The sequence below is a fragment of the Brassica oleracea genome, chromosome C5, assembly GCF_000695525.1.
Source record: "Brassica oleracea var. oleracea cultivar TO1000 chromosome C5, BOL, whole genome shotgun sequence".
Classification (NCBI taxonomy): domain Eukaryota; kingdom Viridiplantae; phylum Streptophyta; class Magnoliopsida; order Brassicales; family Brassicaceae; genus Brassica; species Brassica oleracea.
Window position 1 is genome coordinate 6,778,500 of NC_027752.1, and position 18,647 is coordinate 6,797,146.

The 18,647-nt window shown below is 37.0% G+C and overlaps 4 protein-coding genes across 5 annotated transcripts; 2 read left to right on the plus strand and 2 right to left on the minus strand.

Moving 5' to 3' along the window:
• Positions 1-2,396: 2,396 nt before the first annotated feature.
• On the plus strand, positions 2,397-3,780 carry LOC106293339 (probable transmembrane ascorbate ferrireductase 3). Its single transcript, XM_013729006.1, has 4 exons — positions 2,397-2,683; positions 2,805-2,853; positions 3,070-3,269; positions 3,347-3,780. Exons 1-4 carry the CDS (start codon positions 2,519-2,521, stop codon positions 3,605-3,607), a joined length of 675 nt encoding a protein of 224 aa, XP_013584460.1. The 5' UTR covers positions 2,397-2,518; the 3' UTR covers positions 3,608-3,780.
• A 1,421-nt stretch (positions 3,781-5,201) lies between these two features.
• On the minus strand, positions 5,202-7,805 carry LOC106295120 (protein OBERON 3). The gene is made up of 2 exons (XM_013730917.1): positions 6,080-7,805; positions 5,202-5,799 (listed from the first exon to the last, which is right to left on the minus strand). The coding sequence occupies exons 1-2, from the start codon at positions 7,803-7,805 to the stop codon at positions 5,327-5,329; spliced, it is 2,199 nt and encodes a 732-aa protein (XP_013586371.1). The 3' UTR covers positions 5,202-5,326.
• Positions 7,806-9,277: 1,472 nt separating this feature from the next.
• LOC106294079 (cyclin-SDS-like) lies at positions 9,278-11,852 on the minus strand. 2 transcript variants are annotated; one of them, XM_013729697.1, is made up of 8 exons: positions 11,573-11,852; positions 10,953-11,206; positions 10,664-10,831; positions 10,328-10,494; positions 9,935-10,063; positions 9,672-9,852; positions 9,534-9,578; positions 9,278-9,439 (listed from the first exon to the last, which is right to left on the minus strand). In XM_013729697.1, the coding sequence occupies exons 1-8, from the start codon at positions 11,850-11,852 to the stop codon at positions 9,413-9,415; spliced, it is 1,251 nt and encodes a 416-aa protein (XP_013585151.1). In that variant the 3' UTR covers positions 9,278-9,412. The 2 variants fall into 2 exon arrangements, with proteins under 2 accessions (XP_013585151.1, XP_013585150.1); XM_013729696.1 differs by having other exon boundaries at positions 10,953-11,852.
• Positions 11,853-16,075: 4,223 nt separating this feature from the next.
• LOC106295937 (transcription factor PCL1-like) lies at positions 16,076-17,354 on the plus strand. The gene has a single exon (XM_013731953.1). It carries the CDS (start codon positions 16,210-16,212, stop codon positions 16,996-16,998), a length of 789 nt encoding a protein of 262 aa, XP_013587407.1. The 5' UTR covers positions 16,076-16,209; the 3' UTR covers positions 16,999-17,354.
• Positions 17,355-18,647: the final 1,293 nt, after the last annotated feature.

Consider the following 18,647-nt stretch of genomic DNA (forward strand, 5'->3'; position numbering starts at 1 on the left):
TCTAAAATAGTTAAAGTATATTCAAAACACCAAAAATAATTAAAAGAATTATTGATTTTCTATCCAAATATTTAAACCAAACCAATTTGTATGTTAAGTTTAGGTATTGTGACATATGTTATTCAAATTTATAGATTTTGAGAAATTTAAACTACATAGTGAATTTTAAAATTTTAAAAATAATTTAAATATGTTATTTCAATCCAAACCGAACCCGCAAAGATCCGAATCACGAACCAAAATTTAAAAATATCCGAATGTTGAAATCTTTGATCCCGAAAACCCGAAACTCAAAGAGACCCGAACTGAACCTGAATGTGTATCCGAACACCCACCCCTAGTCACTATTATATATATCATATATGTGTCATCATATAATTAGTCTTATTTTATACGTACCATCATATAAATAATTATATTATATTTTAAAATTTTAATGTTAAATATAAAACTAATAATTTAAGTTGGTGTTTGAAATTGGGCTTTGTATTGTATTTTTCTTATATGTATTGAAAACATTTTTTTATAATTTTTGTTGGAAAATATTTTAGTAAAATTCAATTTTTGAATATATGTATATTTTTGAATGAAATTTTGATATAGATCAATTTTAAATTATTATTTTGATTTGAAATATGTATATCAAGTAACATAAATTCATTACTTTGTAATATAATATAATGGACTTCCAATTTTTCTTAATAACATGAGCTCATTACATTTTTTTTTAATATACTGCTACACATGTTTTCAAACAATATTATATATTTTTTATTGCTATTTTTGTTTTCGAACAATTCTTAAAGGTACTTCTACTTTAATAAGATAAATTTTTTGTTTTAAATGATAGTATAAGACAAGGGATCGAAACGCCTGAGGCCTGTGATTTACACTCCATCTTCCCATTCACATAACCAAAAAGGACGGTAGCGTGGACTTGGATAACACATTAAATCTTAGCCCGGCGTTTTTTTCACTTTGCTTCGGAATTTAATCTAGAAGAAAACACTCGGCTCGAATTCTAACTTTTTCTTGTGTGTCCAAGCCAGCAGTCCTTTGACGTTTCTTCATTGTTTCACTATCATATAGAAAAACGTTAGGAATGATTTGGTTGCTGATACTTGCCTTGCCTGATCACCCTACTGAAACTTGACTCCATCTTTAAGATTTTTTTTTTGAATAAAACGTTAAATTAGGTTCAAAAAGAAATGTGCTTTTTACAGCAGTAGTAGCTACTTTGTTTATGACTCTTCTAACAATGGGAAAAAAAGATTATGTCCCCACTGATACAATCCATGCATGGACTCCATCTTTAAGATTACTCATTACACAGTTCTTTACGTTCAAAAAGCGATTACCAGCCTTGTTTCTTTCATCTTTTAATTCTTCCCCACCTCTCAGCTCACAAGAATAAAGAATACACCTCTATTTTTCCATCTCGGAGCTCTCTCTTTATACAGCTTATGGATAAATAATATCTTACATAAAACAGTTAAGATTACAATCTTAGAAAAAGGAAACAGAACGTAGGGCAAAAGTGAAGTAGATAGATGAGATTAAAATCAAACGTACGAAAGTTTCCAAAAAGAAACTCCTTCACATATATTCCAAACCCTTGTACGTAAGCAACTCATCCATTTGTTGACCAATATATTGCATGAATAGTCACACCAAGTTAAAAAGTACTAGGAACAAATAATAATCTCAAAAGTCAAAACAATATCAAAGCCGAATTAAGTTATATTTTATGTCATAGTAATTGTAGTATTATATGTCAGTGCTGGTCGAATCAGTTTTATGTACTTGTATAAACAGTTGTTGTATAGTGAAAATGCAAAATAAATGCGTTCATCTTTTCATTTTGTTCTCGTATAATTGGCTGATTTATTGGTTACTTTCTTGGACCAAATCATGAACTAGAAATTTTAAAATATTATTATTTCCTTCAAAGAAAAATAAGCATCATGTGACTGGTAAGATCGTTCATCTAAAACCACAGCTTTTATCCGGATTGTGGTCAAATCAATCGTACCGGCCGGATCAACTTTAACAACACCATTGGTTAAAGTCTTAGACCATTATTAACCCGAAATTCTTAAAGTGAGATTTTTATCGGAAGCTATGAAAGTCCTTATTTAAGAACCGGTTCTTAAAGTCTTTGTTTAAGAAACGGTTCTTAACTTTTTTAGTTAAAAATTAAGAAACAGTTTCTTAACTTCCGCTAAGAATCTCATTTTAAGAACTCCGGGTTAATCATGATGTTAGAGACTACAAGGAATGTATATTAGATATATATGTGGCATAAACACTTACGTGCGAATTTATGTTTCTATTTTTATATAGTTTTGGATTGTTTTCACACCTCAATTATTTTAGTATAAAGTACCCTCTAAGATATCATCCTTACCCGACAGAGCAGATACTACACAATCTAGCACATTCTCTTCTCTTCCGTTCTCTCTCACCATTGACTGGAGTCATCATCTTCTTGACACAAGAAGAGGTCTGAGCCAAAACAATGGACCACTCAGCAGATCGAACAACTTTTAAGCGTCACTCGTCGCTTTCTACACTTGTGGCTCATTTCTTTGGCATCTTAGCCGTTATTCTAATGCTCATATGGCTTCTCCATTACCGTGAAGGTATTGAGTATGGCTCCGACAATCCCCTTAAGGTTTTAAATGTAAGTTTCTGTTGTTAAACTTTGTGTACATGTATGTATGCATATATACTTAATCATGTTATAACTGAGTTAACATATTTTCTAATTAGTCTTTTTGGGTTCGGAAATGGTTGATATATAGGTGCATCCATTTCTCATGTACTGTGGTTTTCTCTTCCTCGTGGGCCAAGGTAATTATTTATCACTGCCTAAGAAATAACAAAAAGAAATACTGAAGGTATAATTATGGTTTATGGCGAATACAATTTAATTTCGTATACGGATGGTTCGAGTATATAATATTTATCTGGTTTAGTGTAATCAATGGAATGATTCAGGTTGCCAAAAAAAGTATTACATTCGTACCTATGCATGCATGAGTTAATCATAAAATAACAATTGTGCAGCGATGATGACGTACAAAACGGCGTATGCCTCGCACCAAGTACAGAAAATGGTTCACGGTGGACTTCACTTAATAGGATTAGTTCTAGGTATTGTCGGAATCTGCGCCGCCTTTAGATTCCACGATAAATTAAACCTTAAAGACATGGTCTCTCTTCACTCCTGGATCGGTCTCACCACTTTCATCCTCCTCGGCCTCCAGGTCAGCTTAAATTCATAGAATATGGATTTTAACGTTAACTAAACCATAAATTATTGAAATTTGTGGTAATCTTATAGTGGCTGCTCGGGGCGCTCACATTCCTTGCGCCACAATCTTCATCAGGGACGAGAACGAGGATGATGCCGTGGCACGTCTTAGGTGGTCGGGCACTACTTTATATGGGTATTGTCGCAGCACTTACAGGACTCATGCAGAGAGCTACAATGCTTGGTCAGAGCACGAACGCTGAGTCGCGCCTCATTAACTTCACCGGCTTAGCCATTCTACTCTTTGGCGTTTCCGTCGACTTCTCCGTCGCTCTTGGCCGTTATAATTGATGGATTCCTATATTAATTAGTCTACCGTTTAAGTAATCTTTCTTTATTGTATCATTCAATGAATTATTGCTCGTTTGTGTTGGTGTGAAAATGTGATTGGTGTGATATCTAATTGGGCCCTGAGAGTTGATTACCTGATATTTAATTCTTAATTTACTTTTGTGTGTTTTTTCTTTGTTGATATTGTTCATCTTTGATGCTTACTTTTTTTTTGTCATCAATATATTTCTTTGATGCTTACTAAAAAGCTATTTTTTTTTATATTTACATACTTTAACTATAGTGCTAATTTTCCACGTCATAAAGCAATTACAACGGTCCAGAAAATATTCAGCCACTACCATTCACTTGCCTATATTATATACTCTTTCTCGAAAGAAATGTATTTTTTTCTACAAAATAATATTTTTAAATGTCTTTAGGTCGTAACTTAACTCAATTTTTTATCTGAAATTTTAAGTTTTGGGGATTTGAGTGAACAAATTCTCCATAACTCAGCTACTTACAATTCAGCTTATTTTAAAAAACTGGGTTAACGGTCTATTTCCACACCACGGATCTACATAAACTTTACACTTAATTCCAATTCCACGCAATTTAAGTTATTTTTCCCTGATCCAAAAGTTCGAAACCCAATTTCTCTCAAACGAATATTTGAGTTGGTTTTAATGGTTTAGAATCTAAACCACACATAAACAGAGAACAAAACCAATTTTAAAACCTGATCAAACCCTCCTATCCAACTACGTATCCGACCCAACATCTACTGAAAGTTAAAAAAAAAACAAATCGATTTCAGTTTTTTTAAGAACCCTAAATTAAAAAATGAAAAACCTTCTCATCCATTTCCTTTTCCCACACATCCTAAGACAAAGAGTAATGAGTCTGGAACCTCATTCCATTCCACGTTAACATAGGTCCATGAATTATCCATGTTTGAAATTACGTGTCGTTGTTCTTCCTACACTCTTCCTTGTTGATTTTCTTCTTGTGAGAAAGAGACAAATTTTCTTATTTGGGGATTTAGGGTTTGAGATTTTGATTTTGGGTTAATCCAATTTAATTCTCTAATTGAATCATAATCAGGTCATGTTAGGTTTAATTAGATTAGTGATTGGTTTAGTTTTGAAACAAATAATACTAAATCTACTTTAAACCGGGATTTCTCGGTATTAGTTCGTTCTTCAAACTTCAGAGGGAGTCGGGCTTCGAACTTTCGGTTTGGGGAAAAATTGGTTTACATACTTATATTGTATGGAATTGAGACTATATGTAAAGTTTGTGTGAATCTGTTACTATATAATACTTCTGGTGTGGAAATAAACAGTTAACCTAAATATTGTTCAAATCTGAACTTTCAAACCAAGTTCAATCATACACTAGTTGTCTTTTCATTTCCATATTTTGTTTTTGATGAATTTTTTTTTATGATGAAATTTTTTGAACTAAAATATATGTACGGTAATACATATGATTTACTTTATACAAAAGAAATTTATCATATACACATATAAATATGTATAATTATTATTATTATTATTATTATTATTAGCAAAAGAAACTGAAGTTTTAGATTTTTTGAAAACCCTTAAAATTGAGAAAAACAATAAAGGAGTTATCACTGAAGGTGTTCAATAAGGTAGTTATCACTGATATTTTACCACAAAAGACAAAGCAAATAATTGTATGATTAAGAAAGCTCTGTTATTTCAGATTCATTCATACTAAATGTTGTCTTGTACTTTCCATTCTCTTCAACAACCCTGCAATCTCAGCCTCCATCCTCAGCTTCATGTTCCTGTAATCACAGTGAGAGTTCTCAAGCTTCTTCAACTCCTCGAGCTTATTCCTCCTCCTCTCCTCCGTCTCCTGCAGACACAGCCGCGCTAGCTTCTCTGTGTACTCCTCCTCCATCTTCTCCGTCTTCATTTCTATCATCCTCCTGAAACTCTCTGCCTCTATTCTCGCCTCGTCAGCTTTCTTCTGAAACATTCTTGTCTCAGCCTCCTTGATTCTCACCATGCTCTCTAAACTATCGAAACTGTTCATCATTGCATCGGTCAACGCAAAGCTCTTCTTCATTTGATCCTTGGATGTTGAAGGCGTCACAGATGCTTCATCTTTTCTGTAGCTTGTCTCTATTACAACTGTTTGCTCTTTTGGTTCCGGAAACTCTGATACCGACTCTGCATCTGCAAGAAGACAAGAGAAAGAGAAAGAAAAAGAAAAAGAGTCAAACTTTAACCTAAAGAATCCATAAGGCTTGAGGTTCCTAATCTTTGATCAGAACTATTGTTCTAAAATTCGGTCTAGGCAGCAAATCGGACCTAAACGAAATGATTTTTACAGAACGATCTTTTATAATCTAAGCGTTAAGAATTTGGCCTAAGCAATAATCTCCTATAAAGCGCCTAACTGCCGCCTAGTGATTTCTTTTAACATTGATCTGAACCATGATGAGTGGAAACTTACAGTTGAAAAAGTGAATGATGAAGTTAGATGCGTCAGCAGGAGAAATCAGTTTACTCTCTAGCTTCTTGACCATTTCATTAGCTTTGAGATGCAATGTTTTGCCTTTAGCATCATCACTCCCTCTGAAAACCTTTCCAACGCAATCAAGCTCCTTGATCAGAGTCTCAGGTCCCCAATTCTTAGCGCAACACACAAACACATCCTTAACGAAACCAAACATCTCCGACTTGTGAGCGCATCCAATGCAATGGAACAGCATCTCCGTCTTATTACCTCGAGGACTTTTCAAGCTAAGTCCCGGTTTGATAAGATTCTTCTGAATCCCACACGCAGCGTGACACCAATGAGAACAAACATCACATCCCACCCAACTACAAGTATTGCTAGCCGAATCGAACCTCAAACAGACAGGACACATACACGAGCTACAAAAGCCTTTGTTGTTCGAACAGATCTTGCATTCACAGTCATCAACAGGCAACAGAGACTTGCAGTTCACGTTCCTACATCTCAAGAACATAAAGATCTCCACCAACTCGTTCATGGGGATACGGATTTTACCAGAGAGGAAGTACTTAAGCCCTGTTCTCACGGCGACCAAGATGTCTAGCTGATCCTTGACGCATTTCGACAAGGTCTCTTTGCAGAGATCGGATCTTTTGTCTATCTGGCTCTGAAGACTCGTCAGCTTCTCCTTATTATCCGGCGAATCGATCAGGTTCCTTAAATACTCTTTAGCTGACTCGAGGGTCTCATCAGCCATCCCTTGAATAATCAACGCCGCGGAGGAGATAGACTTCGAAACGATGTCGTATAGGACCCTCTCACTCTCAGATCTGACGTCATCGCTTTCTTCTAACTTCTTCCTCGAGTCGCCGGAGACCGTCACTTCCATCATCCCCGGGCGAGCCGGTAGCTCGGAAGGGAAGAAGGAGTAGTCGGAGGAGGTCGACGGCTTCGCGGCGGAGATGGGGGTTCTAGCGAGCGCGACGCCGCCGTCGCCGATGGGTCTGAACCGGCTGTGGACAGATCCGTTGGTTCCTTCGCCGGCGCACCAGATGCGGTCGTCTTTCTCGACGGAGCAGTCGAAGTCGGCGGAGCAGCTGAGGTTGTGGGAGAAAGGGTGGGAGTAGGAGTAAGACATCGACGGCGCCGTCGCCGTGAAGTCGTTCGAAAACGACGTCGTTGCTCTTTCGCTGTTAACCCTCGGTCTTTTGACGGCGTTTGACGCCGTTAGCGACAGAGAGACGTCTGGTAAAGCTAGAGAGAGGTTTAAAGTTTCAATCTTGTTTTTATTCTCTTCTTCTTCCACTTCTTGTTTGACCTCGTCGTGAGCCTTCCGCTTCGAAGGATTCGGATTGGGTTCTCTGAGGTTGAAGAAGTCTCTCTCGATCCATTTCTCCTCCTCCTCGTCGTGGCGGTGGGTCGGATTCTCGGAGAAGGTTACTACGACCTCTTTGCCCTTTTGACTTTCGGCGATTTTCTCGGAGAGGTCGCGGTTCTCGCAGAGGTAGCTGAGAGTGAGCTCGTTTCCGGATCTTGGCGATGATTTCGAGGAGAACGCGTCGACGCTGTCGCTCGATCGGGCGCTGAGAAAGCCGACGCCTTTCTGAAACTGGTTGGTTTTGTCGTCTTGGTTGTCGGTGTTTAGATGAGCGAATCGGGGCTTTGATGTTTTGGTTCGTGAGCACTCTCCGTCTCCGGCGAGATCTTTCTCTCCGTTCATCGTGATGGAGAGAGAATGAATAGAGGCGAAGAGAGAGAGAGAGAGAGTGTGTGAGTTTTACGATGATGCGGAGAGAGAGAGGGTAAAAAGGTGGGGAAAGTTTGGTCGTCTCTCTATGGCAAAAAGCTGAAATAATGTGAGAGTCTCGAGGGTGTTATTGTCATTCGCGTTTAGCAAGGCATAGTAAAGTTAACCGTTGTTTTAATTTATTAATTCTTGTTCAAAGTGTTTCACACGGGTCGCGAGACGCGGTTTTTTTGTCATGTCTTGTGGGTTTTCCTCCCGTCTATAATTTCCATCTACTCAATCATAGTTTACACAGAGCTTTATCGCTGTGGTGGTTATGTTTTAGCTACTACGATCAAGTACATTCGTTGATTTTATTTGTTCTTTTTGACCCCTTTCAGTTTCCATGTTTTAGTCTGTTTGACCAGAGATTATAATGATTTTTGACAAATACTGAAGTATACATTTAAAATATAACGCCGTTTATTTATATCTAAGACCTACGAAAAAAAATTGATTGAATTAAACATGTGTTCCAAGGCTGTAAAGAAAACAAGTTTACAAAAAACAATTAATAATCATTTCCACTACACAAATAAATGGGATCGAGAAAAGGTGAATACGAGTATCGACGGGGGTAGAAATAAAGTACTCCCAGCTAAGTTGAACGGCTTAGCTGATTAATAGATTTTAACTGTATTATCGGTAAAACAAACTTGTAATCTAATACTATGAGAGGTGTATGTCTCAAGAATATAATGGGACAGTGGACCTGGCCCGAAATATATATATTTGATTAAAAAGTCAACACGTTTGTATTATTGATGCCCACTTGTCATATTCTTATTTTATTGGATATGTATTGCATGACTAGATATAAATAGAAGCACTATAGATACGTATACAAAACTCAATTTATGGTCATGGGGTTTTAACTTTTTATTACTTGATTCAGTAAATGTAGTTAAGCTCAAGCTAAGACCATGATTAACCCGAATTTTTAGGATTTTAAGAATCTCGAGTTAATTATGGTCTAAGATTCTGCCCTTTTAGAATCTTAGATAACTGCGTGAACGAAGGCCCATTATCAAAGCGATGGCAATCTGGTGATCACTGGTGAACACGTGGATCACAAGTATTCGCGCCATGAACCACGATTAGTGGAAAATGTTTGGATCCAAAATTATTGCAATACGCCTTAAGACTGGTGAAAACAATATAAACCAAACAAATATCGATACATCCACTACATGGAAAAGGAAAGTTACACTGAACCTGATAAAAGGCTCATTTGATCTTAAAAACAGTGACGATTAGGAAAACTGAAGAAATCTATCAGACTTTATGAAAGAGGAAAAATACTGATCAAGAAAAATATTCGTTGAAGAAAATGGGTGTGGCGACACAAATGGTGGTCTAGTAATTGGTATTAGTATGCCAAAACAAGAGCTAATTAAGCCCAGAGATCAAGTATATAAAGCTGTAGAGGCATTGCTATATATACCATATATATGATTTTTGTAGGTTGTAATAATAAGCTGTGAGATCGTGTTTGAGTATACTGTGTGGTCTGATTTTGGGTATTTGTTGTTGTGGATTGCTTAGTGCTCAAGCAACCATTCCAGGCTCTGTATATAGAAAGATAAATTATAAACAGATTCACTAAACCCTTTTCGTGGATAAAAGAAGGTCTCATACGATGGGAGTGATGTTAATAAATACCTTGACGCATTCAGGCAGCTCGTTATCTTCTGTTCTAACATGAACCTACAGAGAGAGAGAGAGGTTATGGGATTGTGAAAATTCTGTATGTTCTTGAAATAAATAAAAAAGCCTTTTAAGTATTGAATAGTTTGGTACCTTTATGACTCGTTGGTAGGCTGAGATCTTGTTGTGTTCAATGCAGGCGAGAACTACGAGTCCGGCTGCTACAGTTGAGGGCCAAAAACAGAGTTGGGTGTGATCGGATAGTGAGGTAACGGCCAAGGATTTGGCTTTCCTTTCAACTTCTGGGTTGGCTCGGGCAGCTTTTAGGTAGAAGCTGAGATGCACAGATGATATTTGTATATTTCAGTGTGTATATGTGTATTGAACAGAAAACATACAGTACCAGAGGATTTTACCATAAGAAGTTAAAGATTGTGGGTGAGAAGCATTTGAAGTTGAGGACTTCTTGAACCAGCCACTCCATTGCTACCACTTCATGCCGGCTATACTTTAGGTTCTGGATGTAGAAGTTCCTTTTCCGGATGCTAATCAAATAGAGGAAGAAGTATCAGGTGAGCAAAAGGTTTTTTCAGTAAAGGGCTTTTGAGAAACAAATCCAGTATTTGACACACATGACTATATAGGATTTGTGAATATCGAAACCATATAGGATTTGTATTAGACTATCATTGGTCCCTGAATTTGTTCGATGTAAAACTCAGTTTCTTGAAATGGTACTCTTCCTATTGAGAACATCAATCTAATGAACACTGGAAGTCAGCATAATGAAGCTCGAGAATGGTTTGTACCTATTGTATGGTTGATTTTCTTCAATTCTGGTGGCCAGAGTAAGACTCGCGATCCCCACCAGTACAAGAGTCCTCTCGTCGTTGAAGGATCCCTTGCTCAGGAATCGATCCAGCAGACTAACTCCTAGAAACAATGTCTCTGGCTGAAGCCCCATCTCAGAACATTGCTGCGTATAGTCAGCGAAAAGACAATCAGCAACAAAAGAATACCATAGCTTACTGATACATCCATTCACAATATAAGATTCTGAGATAAGCTATAGATTTCATACAAGCCAGCGACAAGATCATATATATATAGCCAAATGTATATAAGAACAGAATGGTTATGTTCACCTGCACAATCCATTGAACCATGATCAAGCGTAGACGAGGGATGAGATCAGTATGGTCCATGGCGGAGCAGTAAGCCTTAGCACAGTCACGCAAATATGCATGACTTCTCTCCCTTTCCCTCAGCCTTTGATAGCTCTCTTCAACCTCTTCATCTTCAAACCTTAGCAGCTACAACCATAATGAAAAGTCACGATTCAGATTCAAATGCTAAAAAGACATAGCAGAACAAGTCTCAGATCAAATTAGAGTAGCAATCGAGTGTAAATCTCAAGCAATCAACCACACTTACTTCAGACTGGATACCACGGTGTTGTTCCTGACGAGAAGATTCGAGATCGTTCGGAACGGTGGATCTACAGAACTGCGCCATGAGCTGGAGGTACAGAGAGCGAGTATGCGAAACGGGAGAGTCGGAGTTCGATTTCTCAGAGAATTCGCTGCCGGAATCGAAAAACATTGACGGAGTGTAATCCGAGAAACCGAAGTCGGAGGAGTACTGCGAAAGCGTCTCGGAACGTGCCTCCTCGTCGTACTCCGAAACGTCTTCGCCGGAGAACGTCTCCGTGCAAGAGAGATCGGAGACGCATCCGACTGTCTCGAGCTCCGGCTTCAGTTCCACGGATCCGCTCGGTTTGGAGATTTCAGTTTCTTCGTTGTTATCGGCTCCTCCTCCAGTTACGCTCCCGAACTTGGAGCAAGAGTCCACACCCGATATGAACGAAACGACGTCGCTCTCCTTGTTCTCCGAAACGATATTCAAACTCCGGCTATCGGAGACGTGCCCGGCGAACGTCACGTCGGATCGCGTGAAGGACGATTCGCTTACTTCGATCTCCTCTGCGTCCTTCTCCCTGTTTAGCTTCGAGTACGATCTAGTGATCCTCCGAAACTTGGGATCATCAATCACACGATCAGAAACTTCTACCTCTTCGATTCGAGTCTTCTTCAGCGTCGAGCTCTTCTTCTCGACTACGCTAGAACCGCATGAAACAGTGTCGTCGACTGTAGAAAACAAATTGGAGCAGGAATCTACAGAGGCAGCGGGTGCTACTGTTTCCTTGTGGTGGAGAGGTGACGGAGAGATCTGAGCTCTCTTCTGGAGTGAACGCGTCGTCGAGCGAAGCTTCTTCCCGGCGAACGGCGACGCCTCAGACTTACGCTTTGAATTCCTCGACGCGATCACCTTCATGCTTTCGACGAAATTTTGAAATTCGAAATTGGAAGTTTGTTATGGTTCGTTGCGTTAGAGACTAGAGGGATAGTGGGATGCAGTTATGGAAGTTTAAGAGCGAGGAGTGTGAAGAGATGGTGGAGAGAGAGAGAGATTTTTATACCCTGCGACTACGTCCACTTGAACGTCCTTGTCATCTGGTTTTTTTAGCTGTCGCAATTCGCAACCTTTGACGCTAGCGTTTGCGTTTGAATTCATGCGGTTTGATGATTACGTGAACTGGTTTCTATTGCAAACCGGTTTATTTCGGTTTGGAACCTCCGAGCGACTAATTGCGCTAGTTTCAATGGAAAGTTGCATGGCCTAATAAGACTTGGGCCCAAAACCTATTATAATAAGACTTGGGCCCAAAACCTTTTTTTTAAGGGGCAAAGATGGCGAAAATGTGAATATCCTTAGTTGAATCTGATATTGTAATTTCTAAATCTATATTCAACTGATTAGGATTACACTACAGCATACGAACCAAACTTAAATACATTACAGAATATCTCTCCATTTCAATCTTTGATTGGTAAATTCATAACTACGACATATCAAAAGATTTTTTATATGGTATGTACGTATCATTTTTAACAGATTTGAAGGACTCTGATTTTTTCTTTTCTTTTTTGTCTTCAGCTACAGATTGATACTGACTCTGTGAACCACACCGGGAGATCTTGATCCATGTGAACGATGAAAGACGGTTACTTCCTGACACTGCGTGCTAGACTATTCGCACTTGAATTTTGCATCTTTGATACATAGATAATCTATGATCGTGTGAAACTTTTTTTCATGATCTTAATATCTTCCAAATAGTTTACAAATGCTGGCCATTAATCTCTTGAAGGACACTGATTTAATCAGGTCAATAAATCCGGTCTATATTAAATCTCTTTGACCAAAGATTAATTACTTTCCGAAATAAACAATTCTTACAACAAAAAGATTTATTATCTATTTTAAACAAAAAAAAAAATCTTATGTCTTCCCTATATATCAGTTTCAGACTTTCAGTTTTACGTAAAGGTCCCAATAACGTTTGAATTTTTTTTTTCAAAAGCAGCAGAAGGATGAGGAACGTCCAAATTTTCGTTGTTCTTTTCATGACTATCTTCATTGTTTCAGGTACTAAACTGATTTTAAGTATATGAATTTCTCCTAAGTAACACCAAAAATAATTGCTGAGAATTACTCGAAGTTTTAGTATTATTTTATTTATTACTCGCCGGTTTTGTACGTTGGGTTGTCTAATAAGCTGAAAAAGCCATCTCTGATTGAATTTGTAATTCATGTTAAGTTGATGTATGTATAAGTTGCTTGGAAACGCAATATATGATTGTTTTTGGAGGTTTTGTTGCATGTTGGGTCTGCGTATGTAAATTTGCAGTGTTTGTTTTGGGTTTCCATTTGTAGATCTTGTTTGATGTGAGAGGTGATGAGATATAAGTGGTAAGTTACTCATTTCTTGGATTGTTTGTGAGGGCATAAAGTTCTGAAGAAATGTATTATATAGTGTGAACTAAAATTGAGTATTTAAGTTCCTTCTTCTAAAGTTGGTTTTAATATCATTTATTCATGGGAGTTATTTGTGTAGTTTTAGATGATTTTTTTTTTAAAAACGTGTTTCAGTTTAGCTTTTAGCTAGTATAGGAATTTGATTTGACCCGGTTATTTTTCAGGTTAGTTTGGTTTATTTTATCTTTCATTTGTTTTGCTTTGTATAATTGGAATTGTAATTTCGAAACTCTGATTGGTGTTGTATATGTTCCTTTCAAATTAAGTTATTAATTTTTGATTTAATATGCATTGCAACTCTTTTGGAAAATTATATAAATATGCTAACGTTCAATCTTTTTATTTTTTTAGGTAGCGTATCAAAAAAGAAAGAGAATATCCGGAATTTTAAAAACATTTGAAGGTTTTATTATTTATTGGAGATATTAATATATTGTGAGGAATTAAATTGGTGGTTTAAATTGTTTAGGAGTCTTTGGTTTAGCTAACCAAAACATTACTATTATTTATCGTAAGTTTTTATAGGGAGTGCCGTTTATGACCAACTGAGTTATCGCTTAGCTTGGTTTTATAAGTATCACTTTGTATTGATATATCTATATTTTTTTTTTTTGCGATGTAAAATAATGTTTTAGTTGTATATGATGGTTGTAAGTGGTGTCTAATAACATGACTGGCAATTCGACTGGAGTCTTAACCATTTTTTCCAAAATCTAAAAAGCAGAGATACCAACGCTTTAGACCATGTATCAGATTTGTGTAGTGAAGACTGCAATGGTCTGTTTGTAACGTTTAATTATGATTGTTTCATTGCCTTACTATAAGCTTTAAGAATTCATGTGGGAGGTCAATAGACACCTTTCAACAGTTACAGTTTTATTTAAGATAGCAGCTGGTTACAAATTTATTCTTTCCGAATTGTTTTTAGCATCACGAATTAGTGTTTTCCTTATAACTTATTTTCAGTCTGTCTAATACTTAGCATAAACAAATTCTCGTAAAGATTGTTATGATCATGAGTGGATGTTTTACTATTTACTTAGATGGAATAATGTCGTTTCTACTGAGATTTATATCTAAAGTTTTGAAAAGTTCAACGGGATTTACACTGCACTCGATCAAGCACATGGATTTTATATTGGTCATGCGACAGAAGCGTGGCTCAGTCTCTTATTATCATCGCTAATGATATTTTGTTTCTGTAATATTGGAGAGTATCGATCAGCCTCAGAAGTGTGGTTCAGCAACGCGCGGAACAAATAAAACGCGTGAGATACACAGACGAGAAAGCCTCCCCTCTCCAGAGTGACGTGGACGCCTGAGAAGGCAGATACTTCAACTTTATATATATAGATAGGTATGTTTCCTTGTAAACAGTGCTAAAAAGAAAGTAAGATGAATGGAGACAATTATCTGGTCCTGCAGAGTAGAATATGCAGACAGTCTGAACATTCACTAAGTATCCACTAATCACGTGTATTTCCGGCGCGTAGCGCCGGTATACCCCTAGTATTAAATAAACAAAACTATTATTTAATAAAACCGAGCTACCGGATTACGGTCGTTACAAATCTATTAAAGACTTGAAAGGCAATAGGTTCCATTGCCCCAATTGGGGTAAATCAGGTCACGTCAAACTCGTGTTTGGATGGAGCTATATAGTAATATGCTGCACAAACAGCAGTAGTTTTTTTAGTTATAGAATTATATATGAACAGTTGCTTTAAAAGAATTGTTTGAAAATATACGATTACACCGATAAAAAATCGATATTTTAATCGTGTACTTTTGGTTGATAAATTTTGAAAAACCGAAACTTTTGTTTTTAATTCTCTCTGGTGTTCTTGTTCATCAACCATTGATAATCCTATCTTTGTTTTGTTATTACATTTTTTTTAAGTTTTGATAATATTATCATTAGTACAATCATCACCGCCTGGTAGGAATTATAGTTTATGCTATCATGTTATGAAAAACTATTATTATCCTCATAATCATTGTCGTTTATGTGCATCATATATATAGATAAATAGCCAATTATACACGTTTTACGTGCAAAACGATATGTAACTCTATGTTTCTTAAACTGACGTAGGGTCTTATCTAGTTTGTCCTAACTTCCAAAACCAGTTTGGTTATAGTTAAATAATTATGTTGACATACCTAAACACAAGCTTCCACTAGGTTAAGTTCCAAGTAAATCCAAAATAAAGTTAGGTGTGAAAATCTTAAATTAATTTATATTTGTCCAAACTCCGATGAACACAATGGCTTATTGCATATACCATAAAGATACAAACTCTTAATTTTTTTTTTTTTGATAAGTACAAACTCTTAATTAATACTATTGGTTTCATGTTAGAGCTCTCTTCGTTGGATGATAATAGAGATGCGTGAAAAACACATTTAATAAACAAAAAACAATTAGAGGTACTAATCAAATGTTTCTGAACAACTAATCTAGCAACTCTACTCATCTATTCGAATCCAAAATTAGGTTTCCCTAATTTCAAAATGTCATTTGTTTTTCATATAGTATAAAAATAGAATCAAAAGTTAATAGAAAAAAAGACTAAAAACGGTCAACAAGTGGTAGCCACGCGCCAAAGTAGGCGTCGGTCGAATCTAATGATGATAACTCTAACTCAACGTTCGGACAAACAGATAATAATCAAACAAAAATATAAAAGAATCTTCTGATGTCTCTTCGACTCTTTGCCTCAAAATCAATAGTCTTCTCTCTCTCTCCATCTTCCTCGTTCATCATCACTTCTAAGATTGCGTTTTCTCTCTTTAGCTTTGACTTTGTAAGATGAGAGAGGAAGATTCCAACTGGTTTGCCAAATGGGAAGAAGAGCTTCCCTCGCCGGAGGAGCTCATACCGTTATCTCAGTCCCTCGTCACTCCCGATCTCGCCCTAGCCTTCGATCTCCGAAGTCCTAACCAACCTCAGCCTCAAACCACGCCGCCGCAGCAAACAAACTCCTCAGCCGAGTTCGCCGTGGACTCCTCCGGAGACGAGCCGGCTCGGACGCTAAAACGGCCGCGTTTGGTGTGGACGCCGCAGCTGCACAAGCGCTTCGTGGACGCGGTGGCGCATCTCGGGATCAAGAACGCGGTCCCCAAAACCATCATGCAGCTCATGAGCGTCGACGGGCTGACCAGAGAGAACGTCGCTAGCCATCTTCAGAAGTACCGGCTTTACCTCAAGAGGATGCAGTCCGGCGGAGGAAACGTCGTCGGCGAGTCGGATCATCTCTTCGCTAGCTCGCCTGTTCCTACGCATTTCCTTCACCCGACGGCTAGACAAAGCTCCGACCATTTCGTTCCTTCTTTCGTCCCTATCGCGTCTCTTCAGCATCATCAGCTTCAGTTCCTCCACCGTCAACTCTCCGCCGTGAATTTCGCATCTCAGACGAATAACAACGGGAAAGCGATGGACCAGTCGTTGTTCTTGGCTAGGCAGAGTCAGCACCAGCAGCAACAAGTTCTCACTAGGCAAGCTTCTTTGCATTTGCATAGCCAAGTGGCTAACTATGCAGATGCTCTGGAACAAGGAGCCAACACGGTCTTGACTCTATTTCCACCTCGAGAAAATTGAATTTAAAAAAAAAAACTATTTATATAATTGAACATCCACAAAATTTGAGTTGTATGGTGTCTTTGTTTGTACAATGTGGATCCGGTCATTACAATGTCTCTGTGACCGGATCTTGTAGTATATTAAGACATGAGTTTTCTCTGTATAATTGGATGAAACAAAGTGATCTTTTTCACTTGTTTAGATTTGATTACACAAGTACTTTTAATGTGTGCTATTTTGCTTCTTTTTTTTGAGTTTAGATTTGTTTCTTAAAAGTTGCTTTGTAGCTTTGCACCGAATATCATAAAAGCATTTGCAGCTGCTTCCTCTTGTGAAATTCAAGAACCTGGTAATAGCCAAATCCATGTTGCATATACGTATAGCAACAAATAAAGTGTATCTATGTATAAAATATCTTATATTTATTGACCAAACCATTCATTCAATAATAGTACAGTGTACAGAGAACATGAAGCAGCCAAAAAGCAAAGACTAGACAGTGCCAGGCAGAATCTGAATCACAGGATCTGATGCTCTTCTATCCTTAATCATACCCTATTTTCTTTTAGTTATTTTTTTCATTTATGTACACAGAATCGGTTATGGGACCAAACCCAATCAAGATTTTTTTTTTTTTTTTTAATTGTTAATAATCTTGGTAATGGAAAACTATAGGTTATGTATTGGGTAGGAGGGGATCAATTAAAAGCAATGATGGTGGGTTCATTAGCTGGCATGTTCTGATCTGCTTCTATAAAAGTCCTCTCCCCTATAAAAGTCCTCCTAATTATTACTTTATTTTTGGTAGGAAATTTATGAATGCCATAATAACAAAACACACTTCAATATAATTAAATTTATAGATCGTTGAATAAAGTTTACATTGTGTCTCAAAAAAATTGAGTAAAGTTTAAAACAAAACATATTATCACTAACGGTAACGAAGACTGTAAGTGTCTGGTCGGCACCACAGCTCTCGGATTTTAACATACTCTGAGAACTCGAGACACTCAATTGACTTTTTGTTGACATTCGGGTATAAACGGACCGGCCCATTTAGATCAACATCTGTCGTAGCCAGTGTGTGGTTAAAAGAAGTCATTTCGTTAATGAGAAGAAAAAGAAAGTTTCATGGACCACGAAATAGGCTCGGCTTTGAATCCATTTTAATTGTATTCAGTTTCATTTTATGTTCTTTGTCAATTGTTTCTCCTTTCTAAAAATGAATATACTAATAAACTTTTGAAAAGATAATAATAATAGTGTAATTTTCTTACCTACAAAGTTATGTATTCAATTGTCCAAACATTGAAACATACTTAAAATAAAAGATGATTTTTTGAAAGAGTTGAGATAGTGTAGCTTAAATTTAACTACATAATGGCACTATTTGAATTATATGACTCTTACCTATATCCCCTATATATTAATTGAGAAGCATTTGAAAAATTAGAACCTTAATTTTGTATTAATTTTAAAAAAATCCAAAATCATAGGTGGCACTCTAAATGCCTTCTAAATTCCATTTCAAAGAATTCTAGAGCATCTAATATAAAGTATAGTTTAATCTAATGGTGTCACATTATTCCATAATTATATAACACTAGAGAACATTATATTAACCTAAAATATATGAAGTGTGTATTCTTTCCTTAAATAAAAGCTAC

Excerpts from the sequence above, each read along its gene's own strand:
- LOC106293339 (XM_013729006.1), top strand. The coding sequence starts at position 2,519 with ATGGACCACTCAGCAGATCGAACAACTTTTAAGCGTCACTCGTCGCTT. Across the intron at positions 2,684-2,804 it reads ATCCCCTTAAGGTTTTAAAT|GTGCATCCATTTCTCATGTA; the intron begins GTAAGTTTCTGT and ends GTTGATATATAG. Across the intron at positions 2,854-3,069 it reads TCTCTTCCTCGTGGGCCAAG|CGATGATGACGTACAAAACG; the intron begins GTAATTATTTAT and ends ACAATTGTGCAG.
- LOC106295120 (XM_013730917.1), bottom strand. The coding sequence starts at position 7,805 with ATGAACGGAGAGAAAGATCTCGCCGGAGACGGAGAGTGCTCACGAACC. Across the intron at positions 5,800-6,079 it reads CATCATTCACTTTTTCAACT|ATGCAGAGTCGGTATCAGAG; the intron begins GTAAGTTTCCAC and ends GTCTTCTTGCAG.
- LOC106294079 (XM_013729696.1), bottom strand. The coding sequence starts at position 11,852 with ATGAAGGTGATCGCGTCGAGGAATTCAAAGCGTAAGTCTGAGGCGTCG. Across the intron at positions 10,495-10,663 it reads TGGTTCAATGGATTGTGCAG|CAATGTTCTGAGATGGGGCT; the intron begins GTGAACATAACC and ends GACTATACGCAG. Across the intron at positions 9,440-9,533 it reads AGCTGCCTGAATGCGTCAAG|AGCCTGGAATGGTTGCTTGA; the intron begins GTATTTATTAAC and ends TTCTATATACAG.
- LOC106295937 (XM_013731953.1), top strand. The coding sequence starts at position 16,210 with ATGAGAGAGGAAGATTCCAACTGGTTTGCCAAATGGGAAGAAGAGCTT.